The sequence below is a fragment of the Taudactylus pleione genome, unplaced genomic scaffold, assembly GCF_031769625.1.
Source record: "Taudactylus pleione unplaced genomic scaffold, aTauple2 ptg000162l, whole genome shotgun sequence".
Lineage (NCBI taxonomy): Eukaryota > Metazoa > Chordata > Amphibia > Anura > Myobatrachidae > Taudactylus > Taudactylus pleione.
Window position 1 is genome coordinate 521,509 of NW_028284564.1, and position 22,380 is coordinate 543,888.

Sequence of the window (22,380 nt, forward strand, 5' to 3'; positions counted from 1 at the left end):
GGTATGTACTAATCCTCTTTTCCTAATAAATATATTTAAAATTAACAGGAGCCCTTATAAAGTAGAATTACTATTCAACTTTTCTATAAACTTTTGAGAGCCATTTTTTGGGTCTTTCCCAACTAAGGGACAGAAAATAAATTTATATTATTGAGGGGTATTCAGACCCAATCACTACAATATAAGGGTTATAAGAACCATCTGGTATATACTGAATTTATCATGATTTTTTTTTCTTATGTTTTTTGTGACTTGTGACTGCAGTATATTGAAAATAAATACCACATTTTATGATGTAATATTAATTTTTCTGCATCTCCTATTAGGCTTTTAAAAGCCTTTCTAGAAATTTCTCCCTATCAAGGGACAGAAAATAAGCTTATACTACTGAGTGTTCTAACCAGTTCCATTTTTGGTATGTACTTTTATTATGTGTCTGTCATCAGTAACCATTGTTAAACCTCTGATTGGATAAACTTCTGTTATTTGAACCTTCTCTTCTGTCTTCATGCTGTATTATATTAATCAAAATTGATTACAAGTACATAATTATGTATATATCTGTTATACACTGTAAATATGCAATTGTATTTATCACCATATGTTTTATTTTTTTTAAAGTGTTTACCCCTGATGAAGTCCCGTAGGTGGACGAAACGCGTAGAATCATCGCTTTGAAAAACCTGCACCTACCACTTAAGAAGTCCACCTAAGAGCTCACACCTGTAAAGGTGTAGGTGGCAGATAACAACATCTATCCTTCTGTACCGGGACAGGTTTACTTAAAGTTGTTTTATGCTATTTATGTATTTGTATTGTAAATTGTTTATATTTTTACCTCTGTTGATATACCAAGAATAATATATTCAGGTATAAGAATTATGGGCTACCATAGGGCTTTTATTTTATGAACAATATCCAAAACATAAACTTATGGTGATTTGAAGACTAACTAGAGGGTTGTGTTTGACCAACAGCTAATATTGCAATAAATCCCCCCTAAGTGAGTATTAATTGAATAGAAGAAATTTCCACCAAAGTTGTAGCGCACCAAAGGTACCCCTTCTCATATATATATATATATATATATATATATATATATATATATATATATATTATATATATATATTTATATTAGCACCAAAAGTTATCCAGCAAGGGTAAACTTTAGGAAAACCAGCACACCTCCATGATTTTAAATGTCCAAAAGAAAATGAGTTTTTAATATAGTAGCTAAAAGAGGCATCAACATATAAAAGCCATCATATCATATAGAAAGATTATTGTACTCATCAATGTGCTGTGCAGGAGATTTAGCTGCAAATAGAGGCAGTATATGGCCATCCCGACGGCCCGTTTCTGCAATCACATAGCCTTTTTCAAGGGTCAGCCACAAAGACCAGTCACATGCTAGGACTTTACATACTATAGTCTATTAGCATAAATTGCACTCACCTGTCTAAGTGCAAGCAACTGTCAGAGGCCATCAGCTACCTTACTCACCTTGAGGGAACCTGAAAACTCACCTGAGTTTCCGGAGGGCACACAGCATGTTCCGTCGTACCGGAAGTGACATCGCGGGGCCGCGACCATCAACATCCGATCTGATATATGTATTATAGCATTTGAGGTGGTGAGACTTGGGGAGTATATTTACTAAAGATCAATTTTTTAATCTGTCTATTATCTGCAGCTTTGAAGGTTGGATTTAAATGAGCAATAGTAATACATTCAAAACAAATCTGATTTTGCTTGTAATACTGTTTGGATTTTTGTTCAATCTAGGACCTTCTGGCCAGCTTTGCAGATCTTTAGTATATATACCCTTGGTATATCAAATCAATGATCTTGGTAGTGTTGTCCTTAGCTTCTATGCCAGGGACACATCCCACTTGATCTTTATGAATAACATCAAATAATATAACATTAAGGTAATTGTTAGTGAACAGTTTGTATACAATCGCAAAATCGTCCTGTACCTGGAGCACTGGGTATGCGGTCCTTGCTCTCTTTATGGATGACTGTGCTCTGTGTCTCATGGGCCAGTGGATGAAAATGTGTAGTGTCTGAAACCTTGTTGAATGCTTGGAGTAGCAGCAGACTTAAGTGTTCCATTAATGCTCTGTAATAAAAATCACTAAAACCTTCCGGACTTGGATTCTTGCACCGTGGTGAGGAACCAATCCCCTCACCCATCTTCTCTATTGTAAAGGGGCGGTCTAAATGAACACTCAACTCCATGGCTATCTTTGGACAAAAAGTACATTGTTGGCCAAACTTAACTAATGAGCATTCTAATTATAAAGCTTAGTGTAATACTCTAAATATTGTGATTTTGTATTGTATAATGGAGCATTCTTTGATTCCTTTAGTGTTGGAGGGCCCTGGCCAACATCTGATTAATTTCTGACCCAGCAGAAGAGTTTATGTACACTTGGGGGTGGGTCCCAAGGGTAAGGCATTGCCAGGCGATTATATAAAAGACTGGTACAAAACCTAATTATAATTGTGAGCAGTGCAGTCCGACCATTCACAGCATTGCAGGTGGGTGTAGTGACAGAGTTCCCCCTTCTTGTAGTCTGGGATACATTATGGGGTGAGGGTTGCAGGCATGGTGCTGCTGCTGTTAGTAGAACAGTAAAAGAAATCTGCTAGATGGCAAAGCTCTGTGGGGCCTGTGAAGGGTTTTACAAATACTGTAAGCCACAGACCACTGTATAGGGGAGTGCACCCATCCAATAGAAATAGAAAAGGAGGCTACACTCACCAGGACGAGATGGCGGCAGAAGAATTGCTATGCTCGGAATCAGCAGTTGTGCAGCATTATAACTAGGGAGCGGCACATGGTAAAAGGCAGCAACCCAAAAATGGATCACAGTAGTTAATGCCACCAATATGCTCCACAGTTCTAGGTCAGAAACCAGATTGCTGTGGAGAAGTACGGTGCCCACAAAAAAGAAAACTCAGTCTGTTTGGGGAGCAGTGCAGGGTAATCCAGGTGTTGTATGTCCCACTGTCCCAATACTATATTTTGCAGGCTACGCTGCTCCAGGCATTTAAAATGAGAGTGCACTGAGGGGCCAGGTAATGTCAGTCTGCTAGATAGTGGTCCTAGGACAAGTTTGATCATCCACAGTGCGGTAGACGGTGTCCTGGTCTCAAGTGAAATTTTGCTCCAGGTTTTCAGGGTGGCCTACACCGCAAGCTGAGCAGTTGGTCACCATAATTTTCCAAGTCCCAGTTCATTTAACTACACAAACTGCCATATGTTCCCTCTTATAGACTGAGGTGTGGGGAATAGTGGATACTGGTCCTAGACTTTAGGAGCTGTGGCGTCCTGCGGCAGTAGTAGTGTGGGCTTAGATGCAAGGCAAAGCAGGAGGTGTAGCGAGGTGCTGCTATATGTGTAATGCATGAGACAGAAGTTGGACACAGGCTTGAGGTAGCTGAGTACTGGGCTGTCCCAGGGGACTGTGAAAGCTGTTCACAAGATGAGGGTGCCAGCAGAGTATGGTACAGAGGACTGTGGGAATTGAATATAAGTAGGGTGCTCCTTAAATAGTGCAATAAGTCTGGAAAACCAGGTACAGCTAAAAGATGGGTGGAATGCTAGAAACATACTGAGCATGCCCAGGGACTAGTCTAGGGGTGCTATTTTTTCTGCTTGCAGGATTTTGCGCTGCAGTGAATATTTGCAGAGGGCACAGAGCCTGAGAAGCTGCTACCATTGTGTGTAGCCTACGGTCTGGCTTGTAGCAACTAGCAATAGCACAAACTAGCAAAGTTCACAAAACTCCTATCTGAAACAATGGAGCAGATCCTATATGAAATATTCATTAAAGTTAGGTATTTTCTACCTTTTTGATAATGTGTATTAAGGAGGCCCATCTTCTGCACAGTGGAGGATGTAGTTACTTTGTGGGCTGAACCAATATTCCTGAAACTGCTGCCTGTGAATTCATTAGTGACATGACCAAGGGCTGAGACCTCCCCTGTATGTATCATGGGTCCACTCTAAAAGGCTACATTTACTTCCCATTTTTGTATAAAATCTCTCCTAGTTACGCCGCAGGCTTGTTTGTAAAACAGATACAGACTGCTCACTTGCTAGACAATTACAGCATAGTCTGACATGAATCAGGACAGATTTTCCCCTTCCTGCACTCAGCTTGCCTGTCTGATTTCATTTTAGATCTGTTGGATGCTCTAAAGCCGGAGTATGTGGCTCCTCTTGTGCTCTGGCTCTGTCATGAAAGCTGCCAGGAAAATGGCGGTTTGTTCGAGGTGAGATTCTTTTTTTACTCCACGATTTAGAAGCCAATTATTTTATGGGTTTACGGAGTTTAAGAAAATAATATTAACATCTGTTTTGCCCTATTACTAACAATAATAATTATTTACTTGTCTTGGTCCATTAATGCACAAAGTACAGATTAAAGACACATGTACGATACATAACTGCAGTATAATAACAATAAAGGGAATCAGGAAATGTTTTCCGTTTAAACATTAGAAGAATAATTTGTACTCTGAAGCGCTCAGGCCATCGGCAGTATAAACCTTGGGTCAGTCAGAAACGCCAGATAATTGGACACGCTCTTTTGCTTCAATGCATATTTACACTGCCGGACATTGGAAACCACTGAAAGGCACCAAGATCATTCATTTCATACACTGCACAATTTTTACAGCGTTTTGAAGATTGAGCAAGCGCATTTCTGGCACAATGCTTAAAATCTTATCGTGTTTTTTGCAATGTTTATATCTATATACAGATATGCACTACTGCTGAAGTCACGCCAAACAGCCCCTCTCAGCGCCATGAGAGACTGCTTGCGCCGAGCAATGCAATGTGACTAGGATGCACCAGGAGAATGCATTTATTAATTTGATAAGCGACACTTGTATGACTGAGTCTGAATTTGTATACGAAGTGCCACGATGCCACAGCTTTTTTCCACACCAAGTTTCATTGCGCTTCATTTACAGTCTCAGTAGCGCAAAGATATACAAGTGTCACATACAGTATCAAATTAATCGGCACAGTCTCCTGGTGTGTCCTAGTACAGCACATGGCAAATAAGACACATTTTTGGCTAAAAAGGTGCAAGTAGAGTGTCACAAGACCTCATGGCTCATTCGCAAGAGGCGTCTCGCACCATATGGCATATTGAGGCTAGGTGTACGAGGACACATCTGTATATAGATCAGAGGGAAATGCAGGTTTGTGTACATAATCTGTATTATTAGTTATTGTAATTTCCGTCTGTACAGTTTTTGTCTTTTGTTAGAGCATGGCCTTTGATTTTTCTGTCAGTCACTATTGGCCTCAATTTCCATCACTGTTGATTCTTGAGCTGTTCTGTAGGTACATTTTGAGCATTACATTGACTGTGCTTTCATGAAATTGGGTGTATTGTGATTCGTAATAATGTGCTGCATGTTTTTCCTATATGTCCTGATAATCACTCGTTAGATTTAGAGGACATTTCAAATTGATTCAAAAACTAGCCAAACTAGGTAACAAAACCATTGCAGAATGCCTAGCTACAGTATAGTACATTGCTTTGTGAATGAACAGTAAAATGTGCTGGCTGATTTCCTGTGCTGGAATTGCATTCTTATTCCACGTGCCAAAACTGAAATCCAATAGTTAATCTTTTGGTTTCTGTAGATTTAAAACTGCAGCGCACTGTTGTATGAATTCGATTCTGAACAAAAGGAAATGTGTGCTTTATCTTCCCACAGGTTGGAGCTGGCTGGATTGGAAAATGTGAGTATCACATAATTAGAGGTCATGTCCTGTGTATGTAGCTAAACAAAAAACATTAACACCACAATGGAAATGATTCTTTTGAATTGGCTATTTTCAAAAGTGTACAGAAGCTTGTAGCTATGAAATAGCAGGCAAATGTGTGAGCATTCTAAAGGTGCTTACACACTTAGCGACATTTTACACGATTTGCCCGATTCCGATGCATCGTGATAACAAATCGTGTAAAATGTGTCCTAATCATGAGTGTCTACTCACGATGCCGATACGCGTACCAGCTGGTCGTACATCACATCTTCAGATATGCCGTGCTGTAGGGCAGATTTGCCGATCTCAGTCACGATGCGCTGGAATAGTTAGGAGGCACGATAGATCGTTTGTCACATTGGACAGTTTTTAACACCAAATCGTGCCCACGACAGCCAGGGAGTTGCTGGGGAGAGTTCAAGGGGAAATCGGACACGATGTCTGATCGTGACCACATTGCCTAGTGTGTAGGCACCTTAAGAAGTAGTAACTTGTATAGAATATATCGCCTGAACAGTATAATATGCTAGTTATAATATAAGTAGTAGGGAAGTATAGTTAAGTACAGATTTAGAAAGTACGCTCACTGGTTAGATGATTAGCTGCCCAATCCAACACCTTTGTTTCACCCAAAGAACAATATAAAAATACCAAAATATAGAATATGGTTCAGATAATGGCGCTTACATCTACATATTTAATCTCACTTTCAAATAAATGTATACGGAACAATATTTCCCTTGCTTGTTATATTGCTTGATGATCACGTCAAGCTTCCTTCTGGACACTAATTTCTCAATATATAAAATATAAAGTAGAAAATATCCCCAGCATCATGTAATATTGGAGATGTTGCACATAACAACCATTCAGAATCTGGCTATTATCTTCTCGAACAGGGGTGACCAAACCGCGGCTCTCAAGCCGCATGAGGCTCTTTTGAGCTTCTAATGCAGCTCCCAGGCTCGCGGCTCGGCAGACCCCCATTATTACTGAGAATGCTGGTCTCTGAAGCCATCAGAGCCTAAAGGAACCTCTGATCACTTCAGAGGCCACCGTACCCAGTGATGCAGTGCGCGGATGACGTCATGACGTCACCCGCGATGTGAGGAGCCCGCGTGTCTGCTGGATCCAGTTAGATCCAGCAGGCGGCAGAAGCAGCAGCGACGGCAGGACTCGGGAGCCCTGATGTCGTGGAGCAGTGCCAGCTGCATAAGGGTGTGGGCGCGGAGGGGGAGCTAGTGCTGGCGGCACTTCCTTAGGGGGCACAGCTACAAGGGACAATGCAGAAGGGGCACAACTGCTGGGGGCATTGCTTAATGGGCACAGCTACAGGGGGCATTGCAGAAGGGACACTACTACTGGGGGGCATTACATAATGGGCACAGCTCCATGGGGGCATTGCACAAGTGCCACAACTAATGGGGGCATTGCTTAATGGGCGCAGCTACAGGGGGCATTGCAGAAGGGGCACAACTACAGAGGGCATTGCATAATGGGCACAGTTACAGGGGGCATTGCATAAGGGCCACAACTAATGGGGACATTGCTTAATGGGCACAGCTACAGGGGCAATGCATAATGGCCACAACTACTGGAGGCATTGCTTAATGGGCACAACTACAGGAGGGCACTGCATATTGGGCACATCTACAGGGGGCACAACATAATGGGCACTGGCATTCTCAATGTATTTTATGTGGTTCTGGATTTCAATATGTATTTTATGTGGATCTGGCTTGTTTTTTGTGTATTTTATGTGAACGCGGCTATGTCAATGTTTTCTATATCGCTCTGGCTTTTTCTTTCACTTCAACAGTGAAAAATGTATATTGGGAAGATTACGTAAACTGTGTATTTTCAATGTCCTGGGCTCGCCCCCAGCGTGACTAAAAACGGGGTTGTGACACAAGGTCATGCTCCTGCAAATGTCATACCAAAGGCGTGCGCACAAAAATGGGACGTGGCCTTGTGACAGCTAGGCCACGCGCCATTTTTTGGCCGCGGTGCGCGCATGCTATTGGCTCTTTTGCTTGACTACATATATTTTTTGGCTCTTTGCCTCCAACTGGTTGGCCACCCCTGTTCTAGAAGGTGCTAGATAAATGTTAAGAACATTCTGATTGGTTGCTATGGGCAACATCTCCACTTCCAAGAGTACTTACCAGCCCTAGTCGGGATCTTCACTGTTCTGGCTTTCGGTGTCGGTATTTGGTCCGCCGGGAATAGATCCAGTGGCATTACATACTGATTCCACTGTAATGGCCAATTTTACTGCCAGTGGAGGAAGGAGAATTTAGAATGCCGGCTCTCCAACACTCCTAGGGGTAAATTTACTAAAGTGAGAGTTTTTAGAAGTGAGTTTTAAAAGTGGTGTTGCCCATAGCAACCAATCAGATTCTACTTAACATTTAACTAGCACCTTCTAGAAGATAATAGCTACGAACTGATTGGTTGCTATGGGCAACATCACTTTTAAAACTCACTTCCAAAAACTCTCACTTTAGTAAATTTACCCCCTGCTTTAAATGGACAGTTGTTGCTGTAACATCCAATAAATGCTCTTGAGAGAGCCTAGAGATGTTGGGTGTTCAATGTGTCTCACTTTTCCAGCAGGATAAATGTAAATTACACAGTGATTTACCTACTGAACATTGTCTGGAGTGTTTCTTTAATTTTGAATGTAAGCTAGGTACAGATATGTTACCAGTGTATGGGTGTTGTAATTACTGATGGATTATTATTTTTTATAGTGTTGCTAGGCAGGAAATGTATATAAATCTCATACTCATTGCACATTAGTTCTTAAACCTCCCGGCATGAAGCCCAAACAATTAATTTAGATGTTGGTCTGGCCACAGGAAACTTGGAAGGATGCAGTGTGCGCGCTCATGAGGAAGAGATCATGTGATCGGCTAGTTCTAGGCCTGACCAGTCACATGTACAATAAATAATGAAATATATCAAACCTCTGCTACAGATCTCTCACTCACAGTCACTCACATCTCCTGCTTTCTGAGCCATGAAAATAGAACAGAAATCCCACTTGATGACAGTCACCCGATCCTTTCTCTGAAACTGTAATTATTGGGTGATATGCCATTGGTCTGTTCCAATGTCCGTGTTAAGCACTTGTGCTATAGGATGGTGTACAGAAACTGCCAACCTGTTATTTATTAGTGAGTAATCCATTTTTCCACTGATCTGTTGGGTCCATGGACCTCTCTGCTTTCCGCTTCTACTTCTTAGTAAGCTCTGTGCATGATCATCCCGTATATATTTTGTTTTCATAAGGCCCCACATCATGTTGCCACATTTAAGCACTGCATTGAATGCACATGATCAGGCTGGGGCCATTGCTGCAGTTCTCTGCGGCTTTACATGCGGGTTGGGTACGGGATCCCTGTGGTCGGGATGCTGGTGGTCAGAATCCCGCCGCCTGAAGAGAAGTAGCTTAACTCTAGCCTGCAGCTTAAACCCACTTTTCCCGTAGCCTAACCATAAACCTAACCCTCATACTTACGTCGGGATGTCAGTGGTCGGGATTCTGACTGCTGTCTGGGCACTCTGGAATGGTGGGTACAAATTAAGTCCTAAAGACTAACTAGAAGTTTAGGTCTCATTTATCAGTCACATTGCTGCTCCTGCCCAGATGGATTCCATAACTGATGTCTCAGCAGTTCCTTTGCAGCAATATAGAATGATATACCCTTTTGATTTGACTGACTACCAGTATTTGAAAAGATAATGATCCCCCAAAAGGGCAATTTACATGATGCACTGACCATACATCAAATGCTTGTAAAGCACTTGGTGAACGAAGGATCAATGAGTGAGGATTTCCATGCTTTAGTTACAGGATAAACCTTCATATGGACAACTGTAACAACACTGATGCCAACTGGTGTGTATGGCCAAATATTCTCTGTAAAGCGCTGCGGAATATGTGTGCGCTATATAAATAACTGGTAATAAATAAATAACTGTAAAAACAAAATATGACACTATCAGATTCTCAGAGGACAGCTTTTATATTATTTTTTGACATATGTTTTAAATTTTAATTAACTTTATACAACATATTAATAAGCATGTTCAGTACTGTTTCATTTAAAGCAGGATGCTTTTAAAATAACCTGAGATGGCCTGACACATTTTTGCCCATTGTTTTGTCTTCTATGACCACTCAAACAGCTGATAGTACAGAGTGTTCTGTAGCGTTGTTTTTATCCACTACATTTCTCTCCCATTCTAATGGTGTTTGACATCCAGCATTTCAACAGTAAATGTAATTTCAGTTTTTGGAGACGGGTTTTCTACTTTGACAAAACAGAATGAAAACCTTCAGTGTGTTTAAGTTTTATACTGAAAGGTCTCCTACCTCCCTCCTTTGTGGTGGAGGGGAAATGGTGAGACCTTTTATAAAGCTCTCTGCAAACAAGGTGCATTCCATTTTAGATGTTTTTTGAAATCCTTTAAAAGTGTCCTTAAAAAGTAAGTTTATTTCGTATTTCTTAATACTAGTTGCCATCACCTTGAGGCTTCTGATCAATATTTTCTATTACTTTCCTCTAATTAGTACGTTGGGAAAGAACTCTCGGCGCCATTATCAGGCAGAATAATCGCCCAATTACACCAGAGGCTGTACGTGATGAGTGGACAAAGATCTGTGATTTTGATAATGCTACTAAGCCACACACAATTCAAGGTAACTGCATAAATCAGGGTCTAATATATTGTGGAGGCAAGTAATAAGTTTATTTTTGCTGTCCATGTTTTGAAAGCAATGTTTGTAAGTAAATATATTAACAGAGCTCTAATTACTGTAAGCCTACTGGCTAATCTGTAGCTTACCATTGTTCACAGGTTTATTTTTTGTTTTTTTTGTTTTGTAATGTCAAGATAAAAAAAACGAATCTCCGCTTAGCAATATTCTTTTTCCTTTTCAACTTTTTTGTTTGTTTTTGTTTAAATCAATGAACATTGTATTGCACGAAGCATGCATGAAGTACAACAAACCCACTGAAAGCATTTAAACCATCAGATCATAAATAGGGGTTTTTATTTTTTGCAATTTATGTTTATTAAGATCCAAATAAAATTGTAAACGTACAATGTAACCGTATGGAGAGGACTCAAAAAAAAAAAAGAAGCATACAGCAAAGAACATAAAAGGAGCACAGTAAAAGTAATAGTGTCTATTAAGCCGGGTACACACTGACAGATACATTGGCCGATCAATTGATCGGCCAATGTATCTGCTGCCCATCGGGCAGTGTGTACCCGCAATATGTCGGTGAATGCCGGCGTTCATCGACATGTCGCATTGGCTGTGCTGCACAGCCGATGGACAGCCGCGAGGAGGGGGGCGGAACACGCACTCCCGCACGCCGGGACCCGTCCTCGACACACCCCCTAGTTGCCAGGACGTGCGGGCAGACACAGATGATGGTTGTTCAGTGTCTACGAACAACCATCATCTGCAGATATATCTGTATAGACCATTTTTATAGACCATACACAGACCTAGACAAAGACAGATGAGATCGGAGGGATAACCGGGATGAAGGGGTGGGAAGGAGAGGAACATGTACCTCTGCAGAGGGATATCTGTACTACTGCCAGCCAGAAGTGTACAATCAGACCACAGAAGAAAAGAAAAATTGGCAATATAACCTTTCAATATTGTATGTATAACTAAAAACATAATAGGCTAACATAACTACTATGACTCTGTATCCAGACAGAGTGACCAGTAAAGGGCAGACTCTATAAATAAGAGACACATATACCATAGGGTGTCTTTAATTATTTTCCCTCTGTACAAAACACAATGGTTTTGAGTCTACTATTAAAAAATGCCATGTCTCAACTTGCACTTTGTCCCATTTGAAATCCCTCTATTTAAGTAGTGTCTATAGAAGTCAGGGGCAGATGGAAAACCAGCCGGGAATTTTCCGTAAGCAGCCCTTATTGGGTCAAGGTTATATTGGGAGGGTTTAGGTTCTTTGGAGGGGGGTGGGATACTTCCTCCTCATAGGGCTTGATTTTTAGTTGGATGCATTCGCTGTCTTCCTTGTGTCTTTTGCTGCAGTTGCTTCTGCACTTTTATGTTGATGCTGCTACAATACCCTTCCCTGGTGTACATCCGTGTGCCCGAATGTGCAAGGATTGAGACACTCACTGTCAGAGCCTACAGGAGCTGCAGTCATGCTTTGTGCGTCTTTTAGAAGCCACTATCAGTCCCACCATTGTAACTTGCACCAGACCTATAGACCTATGCTAGGTGCAGATCATCCGTCTGAGTGTGGCCTCCAGTGTAAGCGATTCAAAGTCTTCAGGCCTGATTCAGAGATGGACGTAGGACTCATCTATGCTGTGTCTTCAGTAGCAGCAGATCTGAGAAGGTATGTAAATTATGTAGATGTCGTCTTTTGAATTGAGACGTCCGCCTGTGCCTTCTCAGATTCGCTTCATGCGTCCATCGGGAACATCTGCAGACCATCGGATATCTGATTAAACAAGCACATAAGCTGCCGAGGCTAATTAATCTATGCTGTGTCTCCATGCAGTAACAACTGGGATGCATGCGCTGTGCCACTCACTTAACATTGGCCACTGCATGTGGCATTGATACTGCGAGCACCTCTGAAGTATGTCACTACATAGTCTCTGGAATGATAGCACAATCTCAGTTTAGCGAGGTTGCACTTGCTTTAAGATGCTGGTCTAGAGAGAAACAGGTCCACATACAGTCTGGTCCAATACACGAATGTCCACTGCATGTGCGTTCTTGCGTCATAAAGGCTTCTATTTCTATGTAATGAAAATAACATCCCCTTGTTTCCACTGGATGAATAATTTTTATGCATGAATATGAATGCAGTGTTCTCATTAGTATTTTGCTGAAGATCCCCAGCTACACACGGCCCCTGAACAACATGACAATACATTATACAGGACTTTCTCTCTGTGACTCTGAGCACAGCTCATCTTTACAGCTGGCGTTGCGGCTCCATTGACAGATGCAGTAACTCCATCAAGACACACAATCGGATGATTTTGGTGCCTAGGCTGTGTAGTAGATCATATTGGCCAGAAACACACTGGTTGCTGTCTCTTGATAAAAATAAAAAGTCTGCAGAAAAAATAAAACCGAAGGTCAAATAAATGATTCGGGTCAGTGACTGCGTTATGAATAAAAGGAAAAAGTAATACTTAAGGCAAGCAAGTGTTTGCACTTTGTAATGTTTCTTTCAACTGGGCCCAAGGTAGTAATGTGTCCGCTGCGTCCTTGACACATGTTTCTATGAAACAATCTGATAGTAATGTTATTAAAAGAGAGCATGGTGTGGTAAAGGAAGATTCACTGCAGTATCTTGGCACCACAAACTGCATGGAAGAGTACAAACCAGCTATAAAAAAAGCACTGGGAGATCTTTCTTATCCCAGTGGCTTAGGTGAAAATGTATTATCTGCTCTTCCTTTGATGAAATATCCTAGTTTAGAAAAAAGAAAAAAAAAAGATTTAAATCTTTCAATAGTTCCTCATGTATCTCCAGGGAGGGATTTCACATCCTGACATATAAGGCATACACAATGCAATGGATGGTTAAGGAGGTATCTGACACTGTGGTGTTTATTCATTCTCCAATGTAATTGTGTTTTAATTCCCCCTCCCCCCGCCCCCTAATTGTTTAAAAATACTTTCATTTGTTAATGGTATAATATTAAATTCCAGCATAAATCCCAATTGACATGTAAGCTTTTTTATTTTGTTGGTGTCATATGCTACCTCTTTTTCTGTGACAGCCCTTACAATGTGTTGGCTGCCCTACTAGATATGTACTGAGGTAGTTGTTATTATTATTTATTTATATGGCGCTACAAGTGCTCCGCAGCACCTTACATAGTACATAAACAAATAGGTGACCAGTGGCTTACAGTACAATACAATGCAGGACAAGGACATGAATAATATAAATTGCTGTATTAGTGGCCATAACACCCACATAAGCAGCAGAGCATAAGCAACCAAGTGTTAGGTGCCCCGGTGGGGAGTAAGAAGTAGATGAAAGTAAAGTAGGGAGAAGCACAAGAGGGTAGAGGGCCCTGTTCATAAGCAAGTTAGGATGAGAGCTGAAAGGCTATAAAGAAGTAGTGGGTCCTGAGAGCCCATTTGAGAGATTGTAGAGAGGTGGAGAGTCTGATAGAGAGAGAGTTCCAAAGATGGGGAGCAGCACGGGCAAAATCTTGGAGGTGGGAGGAAGTAATCGATTGTCATGAAAAGGCAGCATGCATTAGTTGAACGAAGAGGGGTGGACAGGAGAGCAAAGGGAGATGAGGTCAGAGATGTAAATGGGAGAAGATTGGGTGTGAGGGCTTTGTAAGCGAGTGTGAGAACCTTGAACTAGATTCTCAAAGGGAAGGGGGAGCCAGTGGAGGGCTTGTAGGAGAGGGGAAGAAGATGAGCCTAGCGGGAGCATTGAGGACAGACTGGAGAGGAGAGAGATGGGATTTGGGGAGGCCAGAGAGGAGGAGGTTACAGTAGTCCAATCTGGAGATAACCAGTGAGTGTATGGTCATCTGCAGATTGGACTACTGCAGTAAACATCCTTTTGAGATAGGGTCTGATCTTCTAGATATTTTGGAGATGGACACAACAGGACTATGATAGGTTCTGGATATGTGGTTTAAAGGAGAGGGGTGAGTCCAGGATAACTCCAAGACAGCATACTTTGGGGCTAGATGAGATAGTTGTGCCATCAGTTGATAAAGAAATAGTGGGAAGTGAGGTTATGTGGGAGAGTGGGAAGATTATTATTATTATTATCCTTTATATGGCGCTACAAGTGTTCCGCAGTGCCTTACATAGTGCAAAGAACTAATAAGTGAACAAGGAACAAGTAACTTACAGTACATTACAGTCCTGGACAAGGACACGGTTTATATACATTGATACATATATACATGATCAGCTCAGTCTTAGACATACTAAGTTTAAGAAATCGCTGGGACATCCCGGAAGAGATCGCAGAGAGAACGTTGGAAATACGAGTCAGTAGAGGGGGAGAGATCAAGGAGGAAAGGTAGATCTGATATAATCAGCATAGAGATGATAATGGAGGTCAAAAGAGCTGATGAGTTCACCTAGAGAGGATGTATAGAGGGAGAATAGGAGAGGTCCAAGAACAGAACCTTGGGGAACACCTACTGAGGAGTCATGAGAGGAAACAGAGAAGGATTGGCCAGAGAGGTATGAGGACAGCCAGGAGAGGGCAGTGTCACGTAGACCAAGGGAGTGAAGGATTTGCAGCAGGAGAGGGTGGTCCACAGTGTCGAAAGCAGCAGAGAGTAGTAGCCCTTGGTTTGGCAGCAAGGAGGTCATTGCTGACTTTCGTGCGGGCAGTTTCAGTGGAGTGAAGAAAACGGAAGCCAGACTGAAAAGGGCCAAGGAGGGAGTGGGAGGAAAGAAAGTCGGTAAGGCGGTTGTAAACAATATGCTCAAGGAGTTTGAAGGCAAAAGGGTAGGTTTTTTATGAATGGGGGAGACAAGGGCATGCTTGAATGCAGAAAGGACCGTACTTGATGAGAGGGAGAGATTAAGGAGGTGGGCAAGATGGGAGCAGACAGAAAGAGAGAGGTAGCGGACGAGGTAGGATGTGATGGGATCAAGAGGGGAGGTGAAAGGGGACGACGACGACCGGATGAGGGCCATGACTTCCTCTCCAGATACAGGGGAGAAGGATGTCGGAGTCGGTAAAATGGATGGGAATGGGTGATCCGGGAAATGAGGAGGTGGGGAACTGGTTGGATATGATGTCCTGATGAATGGAATCAATTTATAAAGTTATTATAGTTATTTATATTAAGTTATATACACCCCCTGTGCTGGTACATAAGGGAGCTCCTCCTCTTCCCCAGTGCCTTTTCCTGTCTCATGAACAGACAGACTGGGATTTTTTTTATTGTATGTTGAGATTTGGGGTTTACCTTCTGTCACGTACCATTTCAGTACTGCTGAACTGCCAAAAAGCATGCTTCCTGGGCACACCGTTTGCTTCTGCTAATAACAGTCCTGGTAGCAAACTCACTTTGAAGAAATCCTGTGTTGGAATCAGTGGTATCTTGTGAGCATACGCACACAAAAAGTGATTTAAATGCCTTTGACAGGTCAGCTGGATCTTAAGGAAGTCACCTGCAGTGGGGTTTTCTGGTTGGAACAAGATTCCCAAACAGCTGAAAGACTCTGCTCAATGGTACAGTAAGCCCCTATGTACAGTAAGCCCCTATGTAAGCCCCTATGTTAGCTTAACATTTTATGGAATGTCTCGACACTCTAGATACTGTATTGGTGCAGGGCTTGCAATAAGGATGTTTCTATGCCTTGCTATAGAGTGTGTGCTGCGTTTTGACAAGTTTTCTGGTGCAGGAGGATGAATGTATGCTCCAAATGTACTTTGTGGCCAAGCAAAACAATGTATCATACAGAACAATTAAAGTGCTCATTGCTTGGATGTAGTTAGTCTTAGTTACTAGAGAGGAACAAAGACCCCAAAACAAGGAGTGAAAAGTCCTAAACCTTTAGCACAGTCTGAAGTGGAAGATACATATTCTTATTTAGAAGGGGATTCTACAGGCAACAATGAAAATACCTCTAGTTTGGAATCTGAATAAACACCTGAAAGGTTTGCTGGTCTTTCAGGAATTTTGTGGCTTTATGGGACCTCAGTCTACTACCGAAGACACTAATGGGTGTACACCATTTGAATCTACACCTGAAGAGGAATTAATCTGAAACTAAATTCTCTAGTGGCAATTACATATGCTAGAAAAGTTGGAGAATTACTGGCACTATGGGCAAAGTACCCTTCTTGCACGCAAAGTAGTTTTGAGAGTCAATGCAAAATTCATGCCTAAGGTTGTATCAACATTTACAAATAACCAGGAAGTTGTTCCTATCCTGTTACCCTCTTCTAGTGACTAAAAAGGAGATGAAACTGAATTCACTAGATCTTGTGGGAGCACTCACCATATATCTGTCTAGGACTGAAGATATTAGGATGGATGACATTTATTTCCTACAGGATCTAGGTTGTGCCCCTTCCATGCAAACTAGTCCCACTTGTACAAGGGATACATGGCAAAAAAGAAATATTGAGTTAAAGTACTGGATATACTGAAGCTGTCAAATTAGCAACCTCTTGTGTGAAGAAAGTTCAGGGCTCTTTGACAGAACCGTGTGATGCAGCAGGCTTATCATCTATCCATGCCATTCTCAGTTGGTGGGGACATTGGTTATGTAGCATATGTGGCTTCGTATTCTTAGTGCCCTCTATATAGTTTTGCTTTGTTGCCCTCCCGTTGTAAGGGCTTACCTGGATTGTTGAAGAGAAAAATATCGGTTTATATAATAACAACTTTCCTTCTAAATAATCCATAGCAACCCAGGTTTCCCACACCTGTTGTTTCTGATGGGGCATGTTTAGCACCGGAGGGTGTTTTTGCCATTTTTGGTTGTTGAATATTTTTATTCACTATTAAAAATAACAATAAAAAAAAAATGCGGCCACAGTTTTTTCCGCACCAAGTTTTGTTTACAGACTCTGTTGCAAACTGATATACATGTATCGCATATCAAATTAATAAGCATAGTCTCCTGGTGCGTCCTAGTCACATCGCATTGCGACTTAGATGTATTTTTGGCGCCGAGGGGCTGTTTGGTGCGACTGCAGCAAAGACGAGTGAGGACCCATCTACACAAGTACCCTACTAGGGGTACACTTAGGGGAGGTTCTCCTATTATCCCATTATCTAGAACCCCCCCCAAATGGACAAATATTCTGTTCTATGGGTACAAGGTAGAATTAGAAGAATCATAGATTAATGTTGTTGTTTCTGATGTTTACATTATTTTAGAGTCCACTTGGGAAAAACTCTAAGGAAGAGGAGTAGCTCCCTTTATATAATATTACTGTGGGGGTGGCATGCTTAGTAGCGGAGAGTGTGTTTTTAACCACAAGGCATGTATCCTGGCAGTGGAATGTAACATTTTTATTCCGCTAGCAGAACTAAAAGAAAGGAACTCTGGATAATGTCAATATTCTACAATTTTCTGCTACAATTTTTTATTTTCTAATTAACAGTGCTGCGGGTGCCGTTTACATTACACTGAGCTTCAACATTTTTCCTGTGCTCTAGGGAGTGTGAAGAAAAACTTGCAATGTTGCTGCTCTCAATATGCCGTACAGAAACATCGCACTCGGCACTCTGAATTGAATTGTTTCCTATGAATAAATAATGAGGTATCTGCTCAGTGTATTAAACGGACAGGGGATGTAGTCGGTCTAACTGCAGACACTGATATCCCGACAAGGCGTTGAAATGCAGACGCCTATCTTAATCCCGACGCCAGAAAGCAGACGGACGGATGCCCGAACGAGGTAAGTCCGGGGCACCCGTTCTCTTAGCCGATTGGGGGGGAGGGTTAGTGGGGTTAGCGTTAGGTTTTGGGGAGGTTAGGCACCCTTAGGGGGGGGGAGGGTTAGGGTCAGGAACTACTGGGAGGGGGGTTAGGTTTAGGCATGAAGGAGGGGAACTAACGGGGAGGGTTAGGTTATCAGAAGGGGGATGGTTGGGGGGGGGTAAGAATACTTACCCGACCCCTGTCGGGATACCAACTATCGGGATGCCGCTGTCGGTATTCTGACAGGAGGCATCCCGACAGCAGGCATATCGATTCCAACGGACAGTGTGGTCTTCTCTTTACCAATGTCACAGGAGTGCAGACAGCTTGAGTAGCCTCTGTCAATGTGATATCTGAGTAAAGGTTATAGAAAGGGTATTGAAACGTCCTTATGCATTGGGACTCACTTTTTTTTTTTTTTTTACTTGGGGGTGTGTTCTTCAGAAATACTCACTGCATATATACAAAAAGGGACTGTCTGCTATAATAAGAATGGGACACAGTTGCTTTGTGTGTTCTTTTTTCAGTTAGTTGCAGTTTATAGTAAAAAAAAAGTGTAATCTGATCATATATTTATTTTTTCTTTGTTGGCTGCACCATTAATGCTGGCCATACACGCTGCAATTATCGGGACGATCCGCCCGATATCGGCGGATCGCCGCGATAATTGTAGCGTGGGGGGGGGGGGCGACCAGGGTTAAATATTGCTCGGTCGGGCATGCTGGATTGTTCAGCATGCCCGTCCGATGCGATATTTACCTGGTAACTGTCGGCCGCATCGGGCAGTGTATGCCCAGCGCAGCCGACAGACGGACATTTCCTGTGTTCCTTCCTACGGAAGGACCAGGGAAATGTCTCCTCCCCCGGGGGCGGAGCGCAGATGTCGGGCTATACACTGTGAGATTTCTCTCACAGTGTATGCTGCGGACATCTGCGGCTGGCAGCCGGCCAGATAAAATGTCTGTCGGTCTGACAGACATTTTATCTTGCCGTGTATGCCCAGCATAAGGAATATTATTTGGGGTTCCCTTCATCTGTTCTAGAAGACTGCTGTACAGCCTCCTTGTCTTGCTACTACAATGGAAATGATTTGATTTTTGCTCATTGCATGCCTTCATTACCTCCCCCCTATCACAGCGGGGTGTGCTGCGCTTTCAGTTTTTCTGTGACTGATGATAATCATGAATTGTAACAATTTCACCAGTGAGAGATTTTTTTATATACAGTTATCTGTTCAGAAATAAGATTGGGGAGAAATTATTTGAAATGGAAAAAATTCTGTTGAATCACAGTGTTGGCACCTTGTGTATATACTGTTTTGAATACTGAGTGCTTTTTGAAAACACTGGCACAATAAACTATACATATTCAATATCTATTCTTTGATATGCAAGGCTTAGGTCTGTCAATTATTGTACTTAGAGCTTACAGTATCATGATTCCTTTAGCTGACAGAACCCACAGGGAATCTACATAGTGTAAAGATTTATTTTTCCTCTTATCAGTGTGTGCATCTACAATCCAGTAGGTGGTAATGAAATTGCTATATGTATACAAATGAAATTACATTCAAAAAGCACTTTATTCAGGTTTTAATTAGAAATCAATTCTGACCTTGTATCATGTAAGTATAGACATTCATAAAAGTTTGTGAGAAGGCTCAAATTATTCCTCTCTTTTTTTTACATTAAAAGCTAATAAATATCAGTGACCTGTTTGGAATAATTTGATATCTAATTATACTTTTTTTTGTTCTGTGTGCAGGGTAAAGATCGCAGCAAATTGTTCACTGTTTAATTGCTTTATTTCAGCCATTGATTAGCTCTGCAGCCCTGATGTAAATGTCTCACACTGCAAATTGTTCTTCTATGAAAGGCTCTCTGCAGAAGGCACCCTTGTAAAGATTTTATTTTTAACCTTTTTTTTATTTTAGAGAAAAAAAACCAAATTAAGACTTTCATGTTTCCTATCTTGTACCATGCATCATTCTGCCCGTTTTTTTATGCCATTTTTGGTTGTTGAATATTTTTGTTAATTTTAAAAAAAAGCGTCCGCAGCTTTTTCCATACCAAGTTCCGTTTACAGACTCAGTTGCAAACTGATATACTAGTTTTGCATATCAAATTAATCAGCACAGTCTCCTGGTGCATCCTAGTCGCATTGCATTGCGTGGCAAAAAAGACGCCAGGCGCGCCGAAAGGGGCTGTTTGGTGTGACTGCAGCAAAGGCGAGTGAGGACACATCTATACAAGTACCCTACTAAGGATGCACTTATGGGTGATTCTCCTATTATCTAGAAAGCCCCCACCCCCCCCAAATGGACAAATTATGCGTTCTATGGGTACAACGTAAAATTAGAACAATCATAGATTAATGTACTCCTTGTGCTTCTGCTATGATCTCATTTGTCTGTTCTTCCCCTGGTAATTAAACAGGAATACAACAAACACCCACCTCCCACAGTGCAGCAGGAAGCAAAGTGGCTTCTGATTGGAGTGGTCTCACTTCACAGCTTCGGTGCTCATTGGTACTGATGTAGTCAGGTGAGAGCTGGACTATCTGCAAAACAGTATTACTCAGATGAAAACAGCACAGAGCATGTTAAAGAAAAGATGCACATTTACACCCATTGCCACAAATGGTCTAATAAATGTGCCTGATGCAGCAACTTTTCTTTTTTGTTTTGTTCTAAAACAAGTAATTTGGATCCCCTCCTTTAGCTACAGATTGGTTCTCAGACATCTAGCCTCCTTGCACATAGTCCTTTTAGTCGTGCATGGCATGACTCTGTAGCGCCAAGCGTCTGTTTCGGATAGATGTATGTGGAGACATCTGTATCCTACGTTTGCCCTACCTAGAACTGTATGATTTTAATACTGTGAATATTTTTTTTATAGAGTTTCATGGTAGCTGGCGTCCGTATGTGTATTTTTTTCATTTGCTATATCTGTGAAATGTAGTGCCCTTCCTTATCCCCTGCACTTGTGTGATACCTACCAACGGGATGTGGTCAATATCCTGACCGCGGGGATTCCGGCGATCACGGTGCCAATGGTAAGGAATGGGGTTAGGGGGAGGGTTAGGCACTGGGGGGAGGGGTCAGAATCCTGCCTGCCGTGGTCCCTAACGCGGTTATTCTGTACCCAACCCACTGCCAACAGTTCCTTGGACATCAGAGAGCACCTTGGGCTCAGCGTTAGGGATATTTGTTTACCTTCTTCCAACTTTAACAAACCTGCATGTAAGGTTAACCTGTAGCTGTATCTCTGTACAAATATATTTAATGGGTATTTTAATATTTACCACTAACAGTAAAGATAATTTCTTCATTATCACATGAGTGAGCTAAATAATGATTATTTGAAATAATAAGCAAAACCGATAAAAGATATCTGAAGACACACAAGCTGCAAGTATAAGTCAGGAAGACTATTAGAACAAAGATAAATGAATGCAATTTCAGAATTCTAAGAATAGAGTAAAAATGCAACATCAAATGCACATATTTTGGAAATTCAGTTTAGGATAAGGTAAAAATAATAAAATACTAATAAAGCCCCAGGCCCCGACGGCTTCACAAGAGAGTATTACAAAATACTATGTCCCAACGTTTCCCCTATCTTGCTAGATCTATATCGGTTACTTCATAAGCAATCTCCATCCTATCCCTCATTTAATAATGCCCACACCATATTTTTGCTTAAACCAAATAAAGACCCTCAACTGGTGGCTTTGTATCGCCTGATTACTTTATTTAATTTAGACTTCAAAATTTTAGCTAAGATAATGGCCAACAGACTACAGTCCATTCTTCCCGATATTCTCACATCAATTAGGATTTGTCAAAGGTCGACACTCGGTCAGAGGAATCCATACAGCCATTTCTGCTACTATAGTCTCTAAACACTCCCTTCTCTTCCAACATGCTCCTTAGCCTCGACTCTCATAAAGCTTTTGATACTATCTTGTGGTCGCATTTATATGTCATTTTACCACGCTTTTGGTCAGGATTTTATTGATTTGATACGATTCTTCTATTCTTCACCGTCGACTTCGTTACTATTGAATGGTATACGGGGGGAAACATAACTATGAGTAGAGGCACTTGTCAGGG

At 41.6% G+C, this 22,380-nt stretch overlaps 1 protein-coding gene across 1 annotated transcript in view; it reads left to right on the forward strand.

Annotated features, from left to right (window-relative positions):
- HSD17B4 (hydroxysteroid 17-beta dehydrogenase 4) overlaps nucleotides 1–22,380 on the forward strand; it is a 305,815-nt gene that overhangs the window by 129,547 nt on the left and 153,888 nt on the right. The window contains exons 9-11 of the mRNA XM_088475153.1: nucleotides 4,193–4,284; nucleotides 5,749–5,773; nucleotides 10,380–10,508. Of these exons, the coding sequence (XP_088331279.1) occupies nucleotides 4,193–4,284; nucleotides 5,749–5,773; nucleotides 10,380–10,508 (246 nt within the window). The remainder of the gene's footprint in view (nucleotides 1–4,192; nucleotides 4,285–5,748; nucleotides 5,774–10,379; nucleotides 10,509–22,380) is intronic.